This window comes from Rhinatrema bivittatum, chromosome 14 (assembly GCF_901001135.1).
Source record: "Rhinatrema bivittatum chromosome 14, aRhiBiv1.1, whole genome shotgun sequence".
NCBI lineage: Eukaryota > Metazoa > Chordata > Amphibia > Gymnophiona > Rhinatrematidae > Rhinatrema > Rhinatrema bivittatum.
In genome coordinates this window covers 18,386,308-18,409,060 of record NC_042628.1, presented here as the reverse complement: position 1 = coordinate 18,409,060, position 22,753 = coordinate 18,386,308, and the positions used below count along the sequence as shown (strand labels likewise).

The window sequence follows — 22,753 nt, the reverse complement described above, 5'->3', positions numbered from 1 at the left end:
ACAAGCCAAAATGTAAGGCAAAACTTTAGTACTACTGACTAAGTCAAGGCTATTTCTTCCCCAATCTGTCTAAGCAAAGGCTACAGATTTTTTGCTAGCTTTATTATTTGTACGATAGAGCCCTATAGTTCCCTGAAAAAGAAATGGTTCATCCAATAAACATTTTAAAAAAACAACAACAAAAAACCCACTGGTAACCATGAATTTTAATACAATTCGCAGGATGGCTTTAAATACCTTGACTTGAAAAAAATAATTCTTCACTGCTATCCAGAGAGAGAGAGAGATTTTAAAATCGGCTTGCTTCTCCAAATCCAAAATTCTCCAGCTGAGTTGGAAAAGAACAGACGAGCTCTGCTGCTTTGCAGAGCTGAAGTCCCAGTCAAAAAAAAAAAAATCAGGAAGCAGAAAGGAGCATCCGAGACTCCAATACTGAATCCAAACTTTCTCCAAACCCTCAAGGTTTCCAGGATTTGTTTCTGGTTACTTACACATTTGGTAGAGAGCAATGGAGCCTCCATAAATATTTGTAATATTAGACACATTCTTCAAGAATGATCTTTAAGTCTACATATATTGCACTTAACGTTAACACACACACAGCAAACTCAGACTTGCATTCCTCTTAAATTATTAGTCTTTATAACAGTAGAAGATATAACTACAGTCTTTAAAAAAAAAAGCAATAATTCCTAAAGTAGTCCTTTTAGTTAGGGTTTTTTTTGTGTTTTAAGCAGAACTGTCATTGCTATCAGTTTCCAAAGAAGGAATAATCATAAACCTAGGATTTAGTGAACAAAGTGAATTATTAAAAATAACTCCAACCTTCTTGAATAACACTGTCCTTATCACATTACTCTCATTCTTTTTTGGCTAATGACAGATATCTGTGCAGGTAAAATCATCTTTGCTCATTACCGTACATTATCACAGGCAAGTTTGCACTTCCTGTGTAAAGTATTGCTGAGGAGCGTGTTAAAAATTCAGTGAAAACGCATGCCTAAGGATAATTTAATATCAGTTGAAAACATTGAAGCAAAACCATTTATGTTGCTCATGTTAGCAATAAAATGCTATAAATTAGTTACATCTAGTAGATATTCCACAGTTTTCTGTTATAGGCAGTATAAAAAATCTGTAAATACAATAAATTAAATACATTTCATTGTTCTGTTTCAGCGGTACTTCCTTCTGACTCTGTAATAAAGGCTTAAGAGAAAATATCTGAAATCCTTCACAAAAAAAAAAAACCCCACTGCAAACTCCAGTGTCCAATTCTGTTGAACCTCTTTGGGGACTGCCAGCTTGAATAAAGCAGGGAACACGCTGCACTCAGTCCTTCTGAGATGACCTGACTGCGTTTTTAGCATGGTTCTCCGTTTGGAAGTTCCTGATTGTGAGCATTACATTGTGCTAGTTCTGCCTGCCAGGCGAAGGAAAAGGTCCTGGGTTGAACAAGCTGTCAAAATGTTTGTGTTTGGACTATAACCTTTAGAATAACCAGGTAGAACTTATACAGAAGGTATTGGAAAATTACCAGAGGGAGCACAGATATTTGTCAGATCTCTGTGCTCTCACAGGTCTGCAATTTTGTCGTGGAGAGTTTGAAGACCATGAATGACGACTGGTCAGGATGAGAAGAGAGAAAGTGGTGGAAAGCGGGATAAAAGCCAGAATCTATTTTCCTCCATCTCGGGCGCATCTGCATCACCTTATTATTGATGTGGATGCAACTGGAACGATCCACTTTGACATCCCGCTCCCTTCCCCACCCACTTAAAATTATGGTTGACCTGCTCTGCAAGGCGTTGGGCCAGCAACCTTCCTGCTGTTCATTTTTGCGTCCCACAATCGTTTAGTTACTAGAGCTGTGCTTCCCGACCTTTTCACGGCCAAGGCACACCTGCATTAATAAAAATGTGTGACACACCAGCCTCCATGGACTAGACAGGCAGAGTCCTGGGAGAGGACTCTTTTTTATGGCCAAATGAAGGCAGGGAGAAGCTCTGAAAGCCTCACCAAGTCTCTCTTTCAAATGAAACAAAGGGCGAGAGAGGGAGTGAAGAGCCACATTGACTATCATGATGGACCGGCTCCCTCTCTACCTAAGGGCAGAGGTGGTGTGGTGTGGGCCGCTGGCTCAGTTAGTTATCTTGGCTATCGCTTGCGGCTGCCAGAGCTCCAACACTCAAAGTGAGTCGCATCTGGTGCTCGGTGCACCCTCTTCCTTTTTCACTCGGCCTTGGGGATAAGACCAAGGCTAGAAGAAAAGCAAAGACAGGGAACATGGGAGACGGTTTGCAATGTGTGTGTGCTGCAGGGCCCTTGCATGCTGCCAATTAATTGCTTTGCTCCGGGGCTCATGCTGAAGCTAGGAGTAAGAGGCATGCATGATTGCACAGGTTCTCAGAAAGGAGCTCCTACAAATTTAAGAGCCACTGCTGGTGTCTTGTTGTTGCTCTGAGATGTTAGCCTGGATCCGAGCATCAGGCAATGGCAACCTTCCCCATGGCTGACCTGATTAGGTCTGAAGGCACACCAGTGTGTCACGGCAACGCTGGTCGGGAAACACTGTTCTAGAGCGTGTAACAGGAGACCGCAGCTACCTTGGAATCTTGTTTTGCACGTTCTGGATTTTTCTGCCTCCCCCCATGCTCCTCATCCCCAATCCCTTCTGCCTGCCTCAAGGCAGCATGCTAGGCACTGTGGTGGTCTGTGTCTCGAAGCTATGTTGTAGCTCCCTTTAGTGAACTTAGTGCATGCTCTTCTTATGCCGCTGCATGGCATTGGTGTTCGGTGTGCAGTGCTTCCTTCTTCCCAGGACATGAAAACACATCTCTGTAATTTCTCCAGCTACCTGTACTGCAAAGACTCCGATTCTGATTGAGAGTTTGCTATTCGCATAATGCTCTACTGTGCTGCTGCTTATTGCGTTGACACCCAGGTGTCTGTTTTAAGATTTTACTGCTTTTATTTACAGTATTCAAAGCTTCTTTTAGAAATCCTTTGAAAAAGGAAAATAGGAAGCATTTTGAAAAGAAGAATTTTAAAATGTAACTGTTTGGGGTTTGTTTTTTTTTTTTTGTAATGCTTGGAAAGTGAGCGACCTTCAGTTTCACAAACAGATAAGGACTTCCAGCAGCAGAAATACTAAAGAATTAAAGATGAGAAGGCAGAAATTCGTATCAAAATTATTTTTTAAAAGTCATTGTAATTGTAAGTGGATCCTCCAGCCGTGGGAAGCCACCCAGTACCCCCCAAAACCATAATTTAATAAGGCCAGAGATCCTTGTAAATCCATGAGACAGGACACCAGGAGATGCAACCAATACACAGCTCTGTCAGCAAGAAGAAAATGCAGACTCTGCGTGCTGAGGATGGATCTGCTTGAGAAATCCCGTTTTTAATCTCCAGAGTGTGCAAAGCCTCTGGATCACAGGCTTGGGGGTGGCTTCAGAAAGACAAATCACTCCATGCTGGAAACCATGATCACATCCAGATCTGATAACCGGACAGTCCTCGTTATGATATATATTAGAAGAAGAAAAATATAAGAACAGACACACAGTACTGACACAGCTTCACTAAAATGTTAGTTATAATTCTATCCTGCTAAATTCCTGAGCTGCGTAAATAGATGAGTATCAGGAGCTACTCTGTGGCATTGTTTCTCATGCTGCTAAAAAGATATTCAAACCTGCTGGGAAGATATTTGTCTCCGTTTTATGAAGATTTACTTCTGTGCAGAAATATTTACAAAGTTCTGATTATTGCAGGATAGGAGAAGGGTTTGGCCTAGTGGTTAGGCCAATAGGCTAACCCCCCACTGACACTCCTTGGGCAAGTCACTTTATCCCCCCGTATCCTCAGGCACCCACTAAAAGGTGAATTTTAAAAGCCCGTTGCGTGCCAAAATCAGGAGACGTGCCCCCAGTTTGGGCTCACGTGCGCCACCGAGTTTTAAAAGCCACCCAAATGCACAGGTATCTCCCACTGCACGCATATCTCGCTCAGTTTAAAAAAGGGGCGCGGCAAGAGCCTTTCGGGGCGTGGCCATGTGATATGCATGTGAATACTTACGTGCCCCGGTCCTCTGCCACCTAATTTTACTTCTGCTATGGAGGAGGTGTAACTGGGAGGAGTGCAGGCTATCAAACCAGGGGGGTTTGGAGGACCTAGCTCTTAACTGGGTGAACTGTGGACAAACTGTTGAAATTGGCAATGGTGTGGATGTGCGCCTGTTATAAAATACCCTGACTTGCATGGTAGACTTGGGATTTCTGCATGCCCACTTAAAAATTGGATGCACATGTGCGCGCGGCCAGGCTATTTTATAACATGCACGCATAAGTGCGTGTAAGTTATAAAAAGACTGCGTATCTGGGTGCGTACCGACGCACATGTGCCAAAGTGCTCCCACGTGTCGCTTTGAAAGTTACCTCATTGAAAGTTTATTCTATTGGAATTCTAAAAATGCTCTAAGCTGCTTTGAGCATTATTTGGAAAGGCAGGTACTTAAAAGCCAACAAATATTCTTTATTCAAATAACCTAAAAGATTAAAAATGAGAACAAACAACATTTATTGCACCCAAAGGAAACTGCATTGAAGTAGTCGCCATGAACCTGTCCTTGTCATTTGAGTACCATGGCCCTTCTAATCTTATTGCATTTGGATCCAGGCTTGGTATGTGATGTATGTCTACTGTACAAGACTGACACTGTCCTTTTATTTTATGATTTTATTTTATGATTTTAATCTACTTTATTCTAATTATCATATGTAATTATTTTATTTAACTTTTGTTAGATGATGTATCATGAATAACACTATTATACTCGTACTGTTGTAAACCGCCCTAAACCTTGGAGGGTGCGGTCAATAAATCTTTTTAAATAAATAAATACATTTGGACTGGTTCCACTGTTAGAGAATCACTCCATCATGGTTTATACCTGCTATCCCCTTTGCTAGATTTCTGATAAAGACCCTAATGTAAACTCTGCCACAGAACAGTGGGACCCCCCCTCCCTATTAGCATAAAGCTAGTCAATCCAGATGTGACTGCAAAGTTTGATGCATTGTCTGCTCTGTCATCTAAAGAGATGTGATCTGTAGATCACACAACATTACTATTTATCCGCAGTCTGATTTCTGTGGTAATAGTGTTATCAATATCTTCATCAAAAACAAAACAAAAAAATCCACAGGAAAAAATTAGAAGAAAGGAGTGCAAGCTTATCTCGGGCAATGCCCCAGATTTTCACTGATCAGGCTCCACTCATGAATGCAGAGTTTCTCAGGCAAGCAATCACCTATTCATTTGCACATCACCAAGTATGCAAATGAAACCAGGCAGGTTCTCTTTTGCTGTCATCAGCGCGTCAGCCGAGAAATCCAAGAGGCCATCTTCTATTAAGCAGACGCCAAATGGAACAATAGAGAATCCTATAAAACTGCCCAAAATGCATGACCCTAAATCTGATTTAACTAAATTCACCAGAGGTTATGTTCTTTGAAACATTTTGTGCTTGGAAAGGGTTATCAGTAATCCATTGTCTGATTTTGCTTTTTCTTTTATTTTCTTTTAGATTGTTTTTCAAAAACAATAAAAATCTATTTTTTTTTCCCCTCATTGTAAATAACAGAATTGCCTGGAAAAGTCTGGATCAAAAATTTGTAATCACTGATTGATTATGTTGGAATCCCCCTCCCTGTCCCCAGATAAGGTTTTGAGATTTGAAACCTTTTCTGTCGCAATTTTTACTGCGGTAAATATTTTAAAGTTGCAGTGCTAGAATCATTTCTCAAAATAGCGTGTTGAAAGCTGCTCGACACTCGTGCTTCTCTGTTGATTTCATTTATTTGGTTTCCTTTCTTTCTGCCCTATAATATTTAATATTGCTTTGGTGTTCTATTTTTAGTCTCGTTCTCTGCAGGGGAAATTAGCCTTAAACAATCATGTCTGCCGGTCTGTCCCCTCCCTGTAAATCTGACCCTCCAATAACTTTTTAACCATTCATCCGATTTCATTCAAATCTGTGCCAGAGACAGCAGAGGGTCTCGGGACTCCTGGCTCTCACTTTTCATGTGCTTTCGAGGTCCCTAACAATGAGAATCTCTCTTTTTTTTCTTTCCCATCAGAAAATAGTTCAGGTCAGTCCAGTTGTAATTTCGGGAAGATCATAGCACATTATGATGTCGTCATGCATTTTTAAAACCTCCCTACTTTATGTTGACTTTGAGTGTTTTGAAAGCTGCCCTGCCATTGGCTATATTAGCAAATGTATTTAACAACGAAGGAAATGTGGCATTGTGAAATGTTCACACATCTCCTTGACGTTTATTGTTTGTTTTTTTTGTTTGTTTTTGTGTGTGGGGAGGGCGGCTTGCATGTTTTTAGCAGAGGCTAAAAGGGAATTATGGTATGTGCCCATTCCTCATTTATATGGTATGTGCCCATTCCTCATTTATTCATGCTCCATGCAGGGGTGCATTTACCAATAGGCGCGGAGTAGGCAAGGTTTACCTCATGAGCTGCCACACCATGCCATGGTGTTGAGGGCGGAAGGGCGGCCATGGGTATAAATCCACCATTTGGTTGCATGCAAACTTCACATCCATCAGTCTGCTGCTTGTATGGGATTCTGAGTAAGGACTTGGCCCAATCAGCTTTGGGTGGCCAAGCAGCAGACAATTTCAAAACTGCTAAACCCACACATCTCCTCCTCAGAATGAAAAAGGACGACCTTGGCTATTTTGTTTTACTTGCCAACTCAACTACTTAAATTATTATTATTATTTAAACCTGTATTTTAATGTAGAACTTTGCTGGCTTATAGATTAATAGCTTTGTGTTACTAATATACATTTCAGAAATATCTTTCGTGCATTGGCTTTGGCAGCTTTCTTGTCTAGAAAGCTCAAATGTAGCAAATGAATGGGACATACTTGAAGCATCTTCTCAGCTCATATTAGATTTTGTTATTGTTATTGTCTGCTAAAGCAAAGAGGCTTTAAATTTGCTCCAGGGAATGAGAGTCCTCACAGAGAAGAATGCACCGAAAGATTTATGACATGACCTAACCGTTAAGTCCTGTTGGACAAATGCACATACTTTAAATAATAATTTAATTATAATACAGAATGTCCTCGGTTGTTCGAAAAAATCCCTCGTTTCCTTGATCCATTTACTTAAGAACCATCCTGGTTCCTATTCAATTGAGCATTATTGTTTGTTTTTTTTAAACAATGCTATACCATACTTGCACACTTAATATCCTAACAGTAATGTATTGGTCAAGACCTACTGTATGGCCCAGGAACTGATAGTGCATATAAAGTGCTATGACACTGGTAGGACCATGAGCTAAATCAAGAGCATTTCACTTACTGCTATTCTAGACCCAAGCTGTGGATTCACGGCTACTAGCCTAGTGCTCTTCCATGCCCTTAAAACACACTCTCCGAGAGCTACTAAGTAAGTGAACGCAAGGTAGATGATCCCACCTGAAAGAGAAGTTACATCCCAAACCACTACTAGCAGCAGCTTGTCATGGTGAAAGTTTTAGAGGCTTCCCATTTTTATCATGCTGGTACACAAACATTTTGATGCAGTGGGAATTGGCAGGTGAAATCCACGGGCTGCTAGTGATTGAAAAATTGTGGTTGGTGTAGAACTGCACAGGCTGCTTCTGACATCTAAAGAAAGCCTTTAGCGTGCCAGCTGCCATCGTGCGGAACCTTTTACTAATGAAACAGTACAAGAAGAAATTAATTGCGGTGTTCAGCAGCGCTAGCATGTTGGCAATATCTGATACAATATGCACCAGCCAGCTGTTATTGATGGGAGACACATAGAGATGGTAAAGGATCATAATTATCCTGGGTGCCCAAAGAATGGCAAAAATAGAAGTGATGGTGAACAAAATGGCTGTGGTTTTCCCCGTGGAGTATCCTCTCAGCCGAAAATTGCTTTTTCGCCTGAGTTTGTATACGATGATTGAATTTAAAATGAAGAAGATGGAGCAGGGTACCAGGTAGACAGTAAAGCAATGGAACCATATGAGGATATGGTGCACAGATGTACTGGTGTAGTCTTCAGTCCAAATATTTGGCCACCAGTAGTAGGGAATGCTTGTTAAGACACAAGTAACATAAACGCTCACAATGACTTTCCGAGTACGGGCTGGGTAGGAAACTGTATGATATTTGAGTGGGTGGCACACAGCTATGAATCGATCGATTGTTAGCGGTACCGTAATCCAAATGGAGGTGTGAATGGAAGCAAATTCCAGGACTTCAATGATTTTGTCGAGTACGTGAGGCATCTGCTTGTTCAAGATGAAGTCCTCCAGCAAGAAGTCAACGAAGACAATGAGGAAAAGAACCAGTATGTCAGCAGCTGCCAAAGCCAGAAGGTAGTTGTAGGAGGACTTCTGTCTACGAGCTACCAGCTGAGATAGGATGATGACAGTCAAGATGTTAGCTGTGGAGACAGAATCAGTCAGATACGCACAACAGTATAACCCCCTGTATTCATTTCAGCTGTGAGCGTAAGTAGGGATGTGCAAATTTCTTGAAACAATATCTAGAAACAAGTCAAGGAACCACTTTTAAGAAACATGCCCATTAAAAACAAAATCTGCTACAGATCTACTGAAATGCAACGCCAATCAAGAGGAAGTCCATTTGAGGTTTATGCAACCTGTTGAATTTATGATAAATTTCAGCAGATCTGCATGTATATTTGACTGATTTTTTTCCCCTCTCCCTCCCAATGGACTGTTGGTAAATTTGTGTTTTCCGTCAATCTCAAACCATGCTGAAATCCACCTGGTTTGAATTTGATCTTGAAGAATTTACAACATGCTTAGTGGTCGGATGGTCTAAGTAGTAAAAGCATTCAAACATTTCCCTTATTTCACCTCAAGAATTTTGAAGAATACAGAAAAACAATTGGCAGCATGTGAATTATAGGGGGGAAATGCCCCAATAATTGTTAATCATGAAATTAAAGGCTTTCTTAGAAAGCCCAAACTGCTATATAATTTTCAGATTTTGTCTCCACAAATTCCTAAACTCCTAACCACACACAAATGGTTTTTGAAAAGCCTTTTTTTCAGATTGCAAGTTTTTGCATCTTAGTTTTGTGCTTTAAAAGAATGGAGCAATCTTGTGCTTGATGTACTGTGGTCCTGCAATCGCATGGGTGTGTAGCTAGAGAATTTATAATGGCCTGTGCTGATACAGCTCCAAATACCCACTTCTCCCTTTTGCCAAGTGGCCACTGCATGCTATCTCCGTGGCCCTCTTCAGGAAGAATCCTGTGCCATACCACACCATCCATACCCCCAAGTTACAGCCCTGAATGGCCTGGATGAAAATTTCGGGCTATGTTGCCCTGCGGTTTTTCAGTCTGTTCTAAACATTAAGGAAATAATGAATATGCCATTGTTTATTTATTTATTAGTCATCTGGTGCCAGGCTCTTGGCAACTTACAATAAAAAAAACATTCATTGTTTAATATTTTCCTCCTATCAATGTTAGCATCAACCTGGCGTTGGAGGGAAGCTTGCCTGTGTACATTTTTGCTTTGTGATAAATCAGCTAACTTTTGCGTTTTTCCAGTTTTGCTCTCCTGGTCCTGAAACCAAAGTCTTGCAAGCAAGTCAGCACCAGCTTAAGAGAGCTATTTTTAACTTTCCAGGAAACGCAGCAAACTCAATACTAGATTAATTTAATGGCCATAAAGTCTGATCCCCCAACTTCAAGCATAATTTGCTGTGCCATTTTCTGATGACCATACCCTCACCTTCTGGAAGGCTTTTAGACAATGCAGAACAAAGAAGCTTGTCTAATTCGATGCGGGTCTTGACACCCTAAGCCGTAAGTTACCAGGCTGTGTAGCTCTGCTAGATCAAATGCAGGGAACTGAATAATATTATGCACTGGGATAAGAAGGGGAGCTCTGAACATGCTTCCATTTCTAAAGCAATGTGGATCAAATTAGAGCCAGACCCCCTTGACTGTGTTGACAAAAGTCAAGTCAGCTTTGGCTTAACTTTACTTCTCAATAAGCTTTACAAAACTCATGACAACATTTATGAGCCTAAAGTTAAGTTTATCCACAGTTCTGACCTTTTGCCATTTGAAGGGCTCAACTTAGATAGCTCCTTAGAGGAAAAGAAGCAGATGACTCTTTATCCTAGCTTGATTAAAGGCCTGATTTACTAACAGGCTGATGCAATACCTTGCGCTGGCCACAGCACAAGGTTCAACACGCGATCGGACATGCCTTTTGGACGCAGGTCCATAACCCCTGATGCAAAGCAGGGGCTATCCCGTCCAACCAAGCGTGTAGCGAATAGCGCTCATCACATCGATGAGTGCTATTAGCTATTTCCCCAATGCAAAAACAAAATATGCATCCGTGCACGTTTTTACCCTCAGAAATTAACATCTGCCCCGGAGCAGACAATTCTTGAGAAGCCCAAAATGTTTACAGAAAAGCAGAAAATACTGCTTTCTGTAGTTCCTCTGACTTAATATCGTGGCGATATTTCGTTTTCCGTGTGCCAATATTGCCATTCTGTGGCTACTGGGGGAAGCTTGGTAAGTTAGGCCCTAAGGAATGAATGTTGAATACTAAATAACAAGAGGTTACCATGATTATGCTAATATTAAGAGATTACTAAAACTGAAACGCATTGAGCATTCCATATAAGCGAGGACACTCGTACAAAGAACCCATATATTCAAAAGTGTTACACCAGGTTAATATTGAAAGGCCTTTTGCTAGTGGGTCCTTGTCTAAAGGTTGTATTTATATTTTATGACTTTTGACAATGGGTTTCTTTTGTTATTGTTGTGCTTTTATGGGATTCCATGCCTCCGTACGTTAACTGACTATTACAGTATCTGTTTTTAGTTGCAAACAATTTTATTGAGTGAGAAGAACGGAAAAACATTTCAACATGTGACGTCACAAGTTACTGTGGAAGAGACCACTGTGTGTCAGTTCACCCTCTCGTCTTCAGTCACAGAGTCGAGTTCCTGCGGTACAAAACTTTAGGTCACCTACTGCAATTACTCTTCACTGACCTGTGGGAAAACCTGATATCGCTCACATCAATCCACATTAAGTCACACCTGGAATAAAATTCCCTAGGTGATAAAACGATTTGCGCTCCGCTGAAGCTATTAAAATCCCACATGTGATATTTTCTCCAAAATGGATTGGTTATGAAAAGATCATTCCTTAGAATGACTCTAAAATCTTCCCTCCATCAACACCCAATCTTTTCTAAAACAAATATCGTATGTGGGTTTGTGTGTGTGTGCAACTGTGTGTGCATGCACATACGTGATGCTTTTTCTCTGTAGCGACAGAAATCGATAGCACTACGCTGACCACGGTGAAATCCTGTGTAATTTCTAATATGGACCTTCAGAGTTCAAGTGGCTGTAGTGGTCCTGAAGACAGCTGGATTCTTGGCGCATCCTAAAAATTTATGTATGTGGACCTTAGAGGCCATATGAATCTCATCTTTAGATGTGACCCACTGTAAATGATTTGGGGTGCGCATGTCCGGGGGGGGGGGGGGGGGGGGGGGCGGAGGGTGAGGCCGGGAAGGCCTTCAGATCTAGACGCTTGTTAATTTTTTGGCATTGGATTTATCTCACAACTTACTTATTATACACCTCCTCCCTGTTAGACCAAAATGTGACGCATCCTCTTGGTTCAGAGCAGCAAATTTGGTAAAAGACATAATTATTGAGGCTAGGGGGCTCTTAAAACTTGGAAATGGCCCAGGCCTCTGAGAGGACCCTGGGGCGTGCTTGGGAAAAATAAAACACTTAAGTTTGTGTTTCTTTTGTTTCAGCACCTGCTAAAATAACAGAACAATACGCTTCATGGATTTTGTGTCGCTTTGGATGGGAAACAACAATAAATCCCTATAAAATGTTCACATTATTTGTTACTGTTTGCATAGTACAGATACTGTGCTTCAGGTGGTACCATTGTACTGGGGTTTAGTTCAAAATTATTTCACGTGATTAAAAGAGCTATGCCTCATACATCGCAGGGGCTTTTTTTTCCCCAAGGGAAAAGGGAAAGCTGAAAAAGGAATTAAAGAAAATGGTTGCCGGCAATATTTTTTTACTCCTGTGTGCTCCTCTCCTATAAATTGTCATGCTGCAAGTCAAAAACTGGCTGATTCTTCAGACGACGCACGCTGCTGGCGACTTTATCCCTTCGTGGATCGTCATGCTTAAAAAGGAAATGGAACGTGGTACGCCTGCCTGATCTTTTGATAGTTTTTGGGGGTCTTATTGGGGTGACGCTTAAATTGAAAAAACAAACCGAATGGGAGTGGCAGGGGAACGGCCAGGTTTTATAAGTTTGAGTCTCAATTCACGCAGGACCCAAGAAGCTTACATTAACATTTTTGTGCACTAAAGGGTTAATTTTAAAAGCCCTGCGCACGTGAAATCCAGGAGGCACGCGTGTGGCTGGACCCCGCGGATCTTCTTAGGCCTGCAGCCACGCGCGGATCTCCCGGCGCGCACAGAGGATCGGGTTTGGGGAAAAAAAAGAGGCGGAGCTTGTGCGGGCTGGGACAATGCCATTAGGCCCTGTCCTGCTGAAGCGCGCGGCGGGAGCTGACCGGACTGCGCAAGTTGTTGCTGCTCCGGAGAGCAGGTAAGTAGAATAACAAAAAAAACTCTAGGGGAGTTGGTGGGGTTTTAGGGGTCGGGGTTAGTAGGGGAAAAGGGAGGCAGGTTAGGTAGGGGATTTAGGAGCGGACTGGGAGGGAACAGGAAATAGGTCTTATCGCGTCGCTGCACAAATCTAATCTCCCCCTCAACGCGTGTAATTTGGCACTTGTGCGCACATGTGAGCGCTGATATAAAATCGTGCACGCATTTGCGCGCGGGGAGCAGATTTTATAACATGCGCGTGTCGACGTGTGCATGTTATGAAATCGCTGCGTCTATGCGCGCCGGGAACCGTGCGCACAGGGATGCCCGCGTGCGTGTCTTAAAATTTACCTTTAACTTACTATGTACTGGATCTCTTCTGAAAGAGACAGAATAGTTTGGTTAATGCAACATGACTACCTGTTTGACAGATTCCTGCTGTGAGCGGAAAATTTACCATGCACTAATTTCTCACTTGACAGTTGGTAAAGTCACAATAATGACCTTTGTTGTGCATCTTGCACCTCCGACATTCTATGCACATTGCTTTCTCAAGAGAAATCAGGAAGAGTGAGCATGGCTTTTTGGGATTAGCAGAAGAAAATAAGCGGGGCAGAATAATGATGTGCTTTTATGTGTTTACAGAAGCAGAAATGAGAGTGCATATTATTCAACTGTTACATGGCATTTCATGTAACCCGTGACTTTTAAATGCCACGTGAGCCCTGTTTTCCAGAACAGATTTCAGCTGAGAAAAGGGTCATGAAAGGCAGAGCCATATGACAAATCTGCAGCAATTACCTTTCAGAATTGAAATATACTGGGATTCTGATGATATCAGAGCTTTGCAATGTGGAATACGAGCAAGCCTCGCAGAGTCACACACAGAGCCAATAAATGAAATCTTATAGTATCTCAAGGAGCAATTTTAAATAGCCCCGCATTATTTGTGGTGTATGTGGGTACTTTTGGTTCTTGTGCATTGCAGCCAGTTTAGTCCATGCACATGGTTTGCCTTTGAAAATTAGCAAATGCAAAGCACGCATGCTAAAAGCGCACGCATGCTAAAAGCGCCCGCATACTTAGAACATGCTACTTGTGCAGGTGGCCGAGCATAGGCTTAATAATATGCAAACATTTGAAAATCCCATGTAATTATGCTGTTGTAATTGTTGACCTAACCACGCTCCCGGGAATGCCTCCTTTTAACCTGGCTAAAAGGACGCCTGCTCTGGATGTCCACATGTACTTTTATCTGAGCACAAGTCAGCAATATCCAGACAGACCTATTTACAAAGGGTATGCATGGGGAAATTTTTATTATTTGTGGTGTTGATTTTCTTGTTGCATTTTTTAAATTTAATTCATTACTTGCGCACACAAGATCAATTTAATGTGCATAAATACGATTTTACTCGCATAAAACTTTTATGCATATAAAGTAACGAAACAAAGTAAATACCTATCCCTTCTGTTTACCCAGGTAAGTTGCTATTTCTAATAGGACGTTGAAAAATGCCCTAAAAATGTTCTAAATTGAGAGCTTGTAATACAGGAGCATCTGGCTGTAGTGTATGCTCAGATGCAACGTATGGCCAAATAGAAAAATGTGATTCTATTTTATTTCTTTCTCAACTTTGATATTCTGCACAAATACAGCAGGGTGCCCCAAGGCGGATTAGAAAATATAAAATATCATCCACAATAGTTGGAGGAAGTGTTTTAATTATTTGCATCCACATCTCTGGTTTTGAGTTGTAGCCCAGGTGACGATTCACATTGGCAAAGACATCTAAATCAAGTCCATTGGGCTTAAAAGGAAAAAAAACCCCACAGCCCTCTATTGGGAAGAAAAAAAATGGGGAGTTCCCCTATCGGCTTTTGAAGGAGCCACAAGTAGTCGTAAAAAAAACCCCGCTGACGTGCACTAAGAATCTAGCGCAGGCGTCTTCTCTAGCTCTGGACAGATTCTCCTCCAGCTTCTTTCCTTAACATCAGTGGACCTGAGTCAGCAAATATTTTATTCCTCCATTCCCTGCCCATTGGCAGAAAGTTTGATAAATTGCCTCCCCCCCCCTGCCAAAAAATGAAAAACAAGGAACTGAGGATTGTGTTCTGGAAGATAGGGGAGAGGAGGAATGGTCGCGCATTCAGGAAGACGGCATTTTCCATCCTTGCTCTGCAAGTTGTGGGATTAGTGTGAGAGAGGAGCCAGGGGGAGGGAGCGGAACTTGCTGAGGACAAGTACGCCTGCTTTTGTAAATTTCCTGATTTTGGGAAGGATTGGCCGATTTACTTGCATCCATGATGGTGAGAGTAATTTCAGTAGGAGAAGCTTTTTAAAATAAAAAGGTAAACACTTAATATCACCTCAGAAATAAAATAAAAATCAGAACTTAAAATGGGGATAGATTTATTTTTTTGCTTGTTTTAACTGTTAAGTGAATTATTGTTTTAATTGCTAGGAGTGCCACTTTAAATTGAGCAACCTATTTAACAAATCAATAAATCCCGTCTTCATTCACACGGTTCATGATCAAATGAGCTAGAGAAAAGAGCTGAAAAGATTAAGAAAGAATGTAAGAAGAGGAGCCACCGCTTCCATCTTAGATATACACTCCTGAACCTCTGAATGCCGCGCTCCCCTCCCCTGGGACCTCCACTCCCATGTGATCTTCAGATTGCAGTGAGCATGCGGACTTAAGCCTGTACTCGTAGGCCCCCTTCTCCTGTGCCAGGCTCAGTCCCCTTAATCGCTACAATCTGAGGATCGTGCACTGGAGCAGAGGTTCTGGAGGTCTGGGACAGGCCTGGCGATCTGTGGTGGGAGGGAGGGAAGGGGGGTTAGGAAATTTGCCAACCCCCCCCCCCTTAAAATGTTGCCACGCTGGGCACAGGCCTGCGTGTAGAAAGCAAATGAGACCTTGAAATTGAAATCAGAGGTTCAGGTAAGGTAATGACATAGAAACAGCCTCAGGTGTGAAAAATAGCCGCTCTTCATTTTTTGTTCAAGGGATTAAGAAGCCCTCATCCATGACATTCATTTCAGATGTAATGATATCACGTTGGGGTTAGCATGACTGTGTGTGCTAGGCAATCGCTTCCAGTGTGAAATACTCTCCTCCTTTTAGCCTGACTGACCTTGGTTCTCCTGGTTGACTTTCTTGGTTAAATCTCTGGATCGCACCTGCCTGCACCTTGCCCCGTTCACTTTCTCTTTTCCCATGGCTGGGACATCCTGTGTGTCACTGGTGTGAGTGTGAGCGCTGCTGCTGCAGCTGACATCCTTCTCTCTTTAATTCCCCTGAGCTCTGCTAGAGGGAGCAGCAGCAGCTGGGCTCGGGGTTGCCGATGTCCAAACAGTGAGTCGGGCAAGAGGATGGGGGTAGGCCAGGCGAAAGCGAGAAGAGTAGGCAAAAGTCGAAATGTTCTTCCTTTCATTTTTAGGAAAATTGCCATGGACTTGTTGCCCTGCACAGATGAAAAAAAAATCCCCAAGATTGGAAAGGCGCACTCTTAGACTACCCAAGACTTCCGAAGACCACCTTTACCGCCACTCATCTGCATCCCGCTCCTCTCTTCACCCCACTAAGCCCCATCCTTCCTCTCCATTCTCCGCTTCTTCTTGGCCTGGCTGAACCTGGGAACCCCCGCCCAGTAGCTCCGATTCGGGTCTCCTGCTTGAAAGTATCATTTAAAGCTTCTCTTAGGTGCTACCTCCCATATCTCAAATGTGATCAAAATCCGTCTGCTGGTTCTTCCACTGATGGACATGACCTACCGTAGGGCATTTTTGTCTTTCTTCAGTAAAGAACGCCTCAGAAATGGTAGACTTCATGATTTTTCCTACCCACAGATCAGATGAAAATCTCATGACCTTGAAGCACTACAGTGAGCTTTATGTCTCTGACTACTCTATTAATTGTCTCTTCAGTGTACCCAGATTACTTCTATGACATTTTGGGCCAGTCCTGATTTTGTTTTTTGGGTTGGTTTTTTTTTAAACCCCAACTCGAGCTTTTCTAATGCGTTCCTAGTCCTCCTATGCTAACAGTTTACAGCCAGTATAAGTTTAGTTTATGGAAACTTGCACTAATTGGAGTGTGCCAATCTTGGTTTCTAAAGTGCAATGTTCCTGCTAATTGTTGAAAGGTTACATGCACAGAAATGTTCCCTTGTGCAACTTTTTATAAGTGGAGTTCAAATTTGTGAGCCATGGGGCCAGTACAATGCAAATAATATTGGGATTTCTTGTGTGAGGTTCATGGCCTTGTACACGTGCATAGCTTGAAGGGAACAGTGAATGCAACCTGGCTATTTCACACAGGCAAATAATATTGAAAACAGGACCCGCCCTCTTAAGATTAGGAGATGTGTCCAAGAATCATGTTTCTGAAAGGCTGCAATTCTGACTGAAAAATGCATAGATAAGTTATGTATGGTAATTAGAAGCTCTGAAATCATAGCTACAGGCTTCTGTTAATCGTATTTTCCTTTCAGACTTTGCATAGAAATCTCCAAAATGAAGAAGGGTGAAGTATAGGACTTTCTAGAGCTGATCATTATTCTTCCAAAATTAAGATCCATTTATTAAACTTTCTTTTAGCAAAATGAGGAAATCTTTTCCATTTGAATGTCTGCCGTTCTCTTCCCATCCAAGACAAAAGGTGAAGTGAACCTTGGCATTCAGTTCTGCATTTCAGGATTTTTCACACACACAGACTGTAGAGCTTCATGGAAGAAAGGCACATAATTGCCAGCTGGAAACTGACAAAAGTCAGATGTCTCTTAGTGTTCTCGTTCTGTAAATTTGGAGAACTTTGTGGTACACAGGACTGTCTGAATAGATTGTTTACCGTGAAACAGGTGTGTTCAGAATGTAGCATCTGTGCTGCTATTGTAGGTGCCCGTAGGAAGTTTTTGCTGACAGCTCAGACATGAGCAATTGTGAGTAATTTTCAGCAAATCTGACTGAAGGAACATTTTCATTTAGATAATACTCTGATTAGTGTTACAGATAGATGTTCTCTGTATACTGTGCCAAGAATGGAAGAGCTTGGTGTGATTTGCTTTAGGAATATACAGCTCCATAGCAATGTGTTGACGATGGGCAGTCTATTTATTTAAAATAACACACATGAAGGACTGAGTCTTCTGCTCCTTGGATTTAATCATTCACCTTTCCAAACCCAAGCTCAAGGTGCGTTACAGTTCAGGAACAGTAGGTAGGTCACTACCCCAGAAAGATTACAATCTAAGTTGGTACCTGAGGCAATAGTCACATGGAGCATCAGTAGATTTGAATCCTGGCTTCAGCCTGCAGATATAACCACTAGGCCACACTTCCATGCCCTCTAAACATTAATGCAGAATACACATTTGTGATCACTGAAGAAGAAACAACCAGATGGCTAAGATATAATCCCTGGGAAGGCAACCTATGGCACAGGTGCCGAAGGCGGCATGCAAGATGATTTCTATTGGCACTTACACTGCTGAGATTTGAGATGGCATTAGGGTTTTGTATTACTGATGATATTCTTCTAAAATGTTTTTGATTGATTGGGATAATATGGATGGATTTGTTTCTGCCACTGTTATTTTTTTGTTTGGTCTGCATTGTCTTTTTAACTTCTACCTAGATTGTACCCTACCTTTGTAATTTTATAGTATTTTACTGTATGTCAAATATTATGTGTGTTTTATGATGTAAACCGCTAAGATGGATAGATACCTACCCCTAGTGCGGTATATAAAAACTTTTAAATAAAATTAAATAAATAAATAAATACCTGCTGCAGAAAGTTTGCTGGATATTATTGTTGAGCTGTGATTTTCTTTTCACCAGTTTTTGTAATCCACTTTGAGAGAAAAGCTTTTTTCAGATGTATGCAGTATAGAAATTAAAACATCAAATCAAATACAATTCGGCTGTATCCTGTCTTCATCTAATCTTAATGTGACCTGGAGGGATGGGGAGCTATAACTCAAGGCTATGCTGAGTCTGCCTGTACCCTATGCCACTGTCACGTACATGTGGGGACTGTGACAGGGCCTCTCCCTACCAGACCCTCTCTGTTGTCATGTTAGGTGTTTCCCACTGGGACAGTCCCAAGTTCCTTCTTTCTGCATCTGCTGTGACATAAGCGGTAGACATGTCCTGTTCTTTGCTTATCTATTTTAGTATTTCTCAGCCACACTATCAACTCTTCTAGGTGGTTCACAGTAAAACATACATAAAAGCAATCGCAAATAAAAACATCATAAAAACAATATATACAAATCAAACTACATCAACTCTTGAAATGAACAATACATACAAATTCCAAATTTAAACAATACAAAATAGCTCCAGATAATCAGCTTGCTTAAACAGATACTGTATCCCATAAACTGTTAAAATAAAGCAGGAATATTTGAAGGAAAAACTCTTGCTAGATACAAAATCTCTGCCTTATTCATGCTCAGAACAAATTTATTTTTAAACATCCAGTTCTTCAAGAGTCATAGACAATGAGAGACTTTGTCCAATGCCTTAACTACACTATTTCGCACCGGTAGAAAAAACTGGATATTGTCAGCATAAAGCCAGTTCCCAACATCCATATTTGCCAACATCTGACGCATAGGAAAAATATGAAAATATAAATATTTAGAAGGGTCCTGGACAATGCCAAAACATAAGGGACATCAGCAGGCAAAGGAAAGACATGATTTTGAGCCAAAAATAACCTATAAAAAAAAGTCTCAAACATTTTAAATACAATACAAGGTACAACAATCTGCAATATTATAAAATGATAAAAAATATCAAATAAAGATGATAGGTCCAACATTGCTAAAAACGTTTGCCAGTATCAAAGCCTCAACGAAAACCGTCAAAGCTAGATAGAAGAAATTGAATTTCCATATCTAAGCCTTAATTTTTATTGTGATACTTGTTTAATGTTCACCCATTAAGGTTAATGTTACAATGTAAAAGTAGTAAGACACCCCTGTCATACTATTCCAACTGTTACAATGTGAACCAATGTGATGTACTCCAACGAATGTCTGTATATAAAAGCAAATAAATAAATAAGCATTTCTGTATTGTGGGTAGTCCTAAAACCAAATTGATATGCATCTAAAAAAGATTGCACTTCAACGAATGAATATAGGTGTTTCAAAACTACATTATCCAAACTTTTAGCCACAAAAAGAGACTGGAAATTGGATAATAATTAACTAAATCAAATGAATTAAAGATTAGAATTATTTAAAACTGGTACATGTCCCTTGGATAAGGAGCGATTTACAAACGCTACCATAAATCTCTCCATAAAATCATTAGAACATCCACTCATTGGGCAGAAGGGTGGTGTTCCATTTTCTCAATTACACGTACAATGTCAACAGAAGGAACCATAGCAAACTGATCCCACAAACTTGTTAAATCCATCCCAGAGGCAGATGTTACCAAATTTGAATCAAACTGTGAGGTCAACTGTTGAGTCTTATAAAAAAAACAAAAACAAAACCTTCAGGAATAAAGCATGATTTGACATTGGTCCTATCATCCAAGGATGATGTAAGAGACTTAACAATGTGAAATGATTCATGTAGTCAATTTGGAGCAGCTTATATGCAAGTTGCAAAATACCATTTCTTTAAATCGTCCCCTTTGGATCTGAAATCTTTCAACACGTCTAAATAATTCAGGTGATTGCTAGGCAGCTTTGACTTATGCCACTGATGCTCTATACAGTGTAGCTGACGCTTAGCAGCTAATAAGTCATTACTAAACCAAGGTTCCTTATGTCGCCTTTGATAGTCACCTATTTAAATGTAGCAATAAGATCCAATGCAGTCTGAAATGACTGATTCCAAATAGTAATAGCAGTCTCAGATAATCTCAGAAGCCACTCATCACACAGTTTGTTTTACTTCAGATTGACTTTGCCTCTCGACCCTAACGGGAGGAAGTTTTCACAAGGACAGAGGTAACAATGCAAAGGTCTTCATCTCAATTAAGAAGTGATCAGACCAAGGAACCTCTGTGCAAATGTAGCTATGGTTATAATACAAAGAAGACTCTGTATTTTAAAAACAAAAGATCGAGAGAGGGGCCATGCCTACGAGTTACCTGCTGTATGATGATTTGAGACCAACCTAAGGCTGTCGTGGCATTGAAAATGAAGTCATAACTATGGGATAAGGGAAGGACTTTGACATGTAAGTTAAAATCGCCTAAAACAACAAAAGTCTTCATATCTGTGCTAGCCAACAAGACATCAGTTGAGAGATGGAAACAATTTTTAAAAAGTAGGAGGGGAATAACTCAACCCTCCCCCTTACCTAATCGTACACACACAGACACTCAGAATTAGAAATGACTAAAACCTCAAAATTGGCAATTGAGTTAATCTTCAGGGACAAATTGAGAGGCATTTTGCCAGGATGAATAAACCACCCTCTGTTTTCACTAGTCTAGACCGTGAAAAAATCTGATACCCTGGAACATTTAATTGTTTTAAAAGAATGGTATCAGTCTCGCGCAGACATGATTCAGCGAAACAACATAAACCTGGCGTTTTCACTCTCAAAAGATCAACCGTGACTGGGATTTTGATTTTTAAAACAAAATTGTCTGTAATTTGTATTTTTTTTCTTTGTTTTAATTATGAATGTATTGTTCCCCACTGAGATTTGTGGACCAGAGAGTTATAAATTTTAAAAATATAAATAAAAATAAACAAGGTGGTCAGCGGTATTAAAATAGGAGGAGGAATACTGACTTTTATTCACCAGATTTCTGGTGGCCAACTTAGAATTGTGAGACTTCCTACGAAGAATCCCAGCATGACAACCAAAGCCACCTATCGTAATAGGCTCACCTTTAATTCACGTCAAAACCAAAGTATTCTCTGGTTTTAGCCATCTTTCTTACCCCATTTGCTATTTTTTATTCCAATTCCATTTTTGCATTCCTGACTACTTTCCCAGCTTCTCTTAGCCTTTCCAGATGATGTTGTAATTTATGAATACTAACTTTTTCTCCCTTACCTTTTCAGCTACTTCTTTAGAAAACCATAGCAGCCTTTTTTTCTCTCTTTATTTGCTTTCCTAACAAAAAAGTTAGTTGCCCTTATGATATCTCCTTTTTGTTTTGCTCGCCGTTCTTCTCCTTCCCCTAGATTTTCCCATACAGCTAATGACTTCTCGAGGTACTCTCCTCTTTTAATGAAGCTAATTTTCCTGAAGTCTAGGGTCCTTGCCTTTGAATGAACCTTCATCTCTTGCGCTCTAATACTGAACCACGCATTTTTAGCAGTTGTTACAAGATATCGTGTTTCCGATTAAATCTGAGACAAATTTTATTGCCTAAAATTCTTGTCTGACAACAACAAAGGGGGCAGATATTGGGGGAAAACCTTTGTAAATTGCTTTGAAGAACATGGCGTCGACATCAGAAATATATTTTGTGGGACAGCAGATGGTGCTCCTACCAGAAAGGGATTTGTAAGGATCATGAAAAGATCAAATCAGCCACCCAACAGTCAAATTCCACTGTATCATCCATCAAGAAAACGAGTGTGCTAAAATTTCTAATTCGGAGCTTCATAATGTAATGAAAACTGAGCTACAAACTGTGAATTTCCTTGTTGCTCGATGTACTTTGACCCAGATAATTTGGGGTAGTTGTGTCCCTTTAAAAAAAAAAAAAAAAAAAGACCCTGATTACATCAAAACCTTTCCACATTGTAGCTGCCGGATGTTGCCGTGGAGTCTTATAAGCATCATCGGTGCCAGCCACCTCTGAGTGAAGACGACCTGACCTGGGGATCAAAATCCGGGCACTCAGCACGGCAACGCAGAGCGTTTGCCACCGAGCTGTCAGGCCCGACCGCCTGTTTGTCCTTGCTCTGGATTCAAAAGGTTCTTGCTATTCCCTGGGCATGATTGTTACCATAATGATCTTTAGAAATGAATGACCAGGCATGCAAAAGAAAAAGATCATTTTACTATATTAAATAAAGAGACATGAGTAGGAGGATGAGCTGTGCCT

At 40.9% G+C, this 22,753-nt stretch overlaps 1 protein-coding gene and 1 long non-coding RNA gene across 3 annotated transcripts in view; one reads left to right on the top strand and one right to left on the bottom strand.

The window, feature by feature from the left end:
- LOC115075735 overlaps positions 1-22,753 on the top strand; it is a 192,176-nt gene that overhangs the window by 69,195 nt on the left and 100,228 nt on the right. The window lies entirely within an intron of this gene.
- Positions 7,553-22,753, bottom strand: part of GPR139 (G protein-coupled receptor 139) — a 39,629-nt gene continuing 24,428 nt past the window's right edge. The window contains exon 2 of the mRNA XM_029576424.1: positions 7,553-8,487. Coding sequence (XP_029432284.1) covers positions 7,553-8,487 — 935 coding nt within the window. The remainder of the gene's footprint in view (positions 8,488-22,753) is intronic.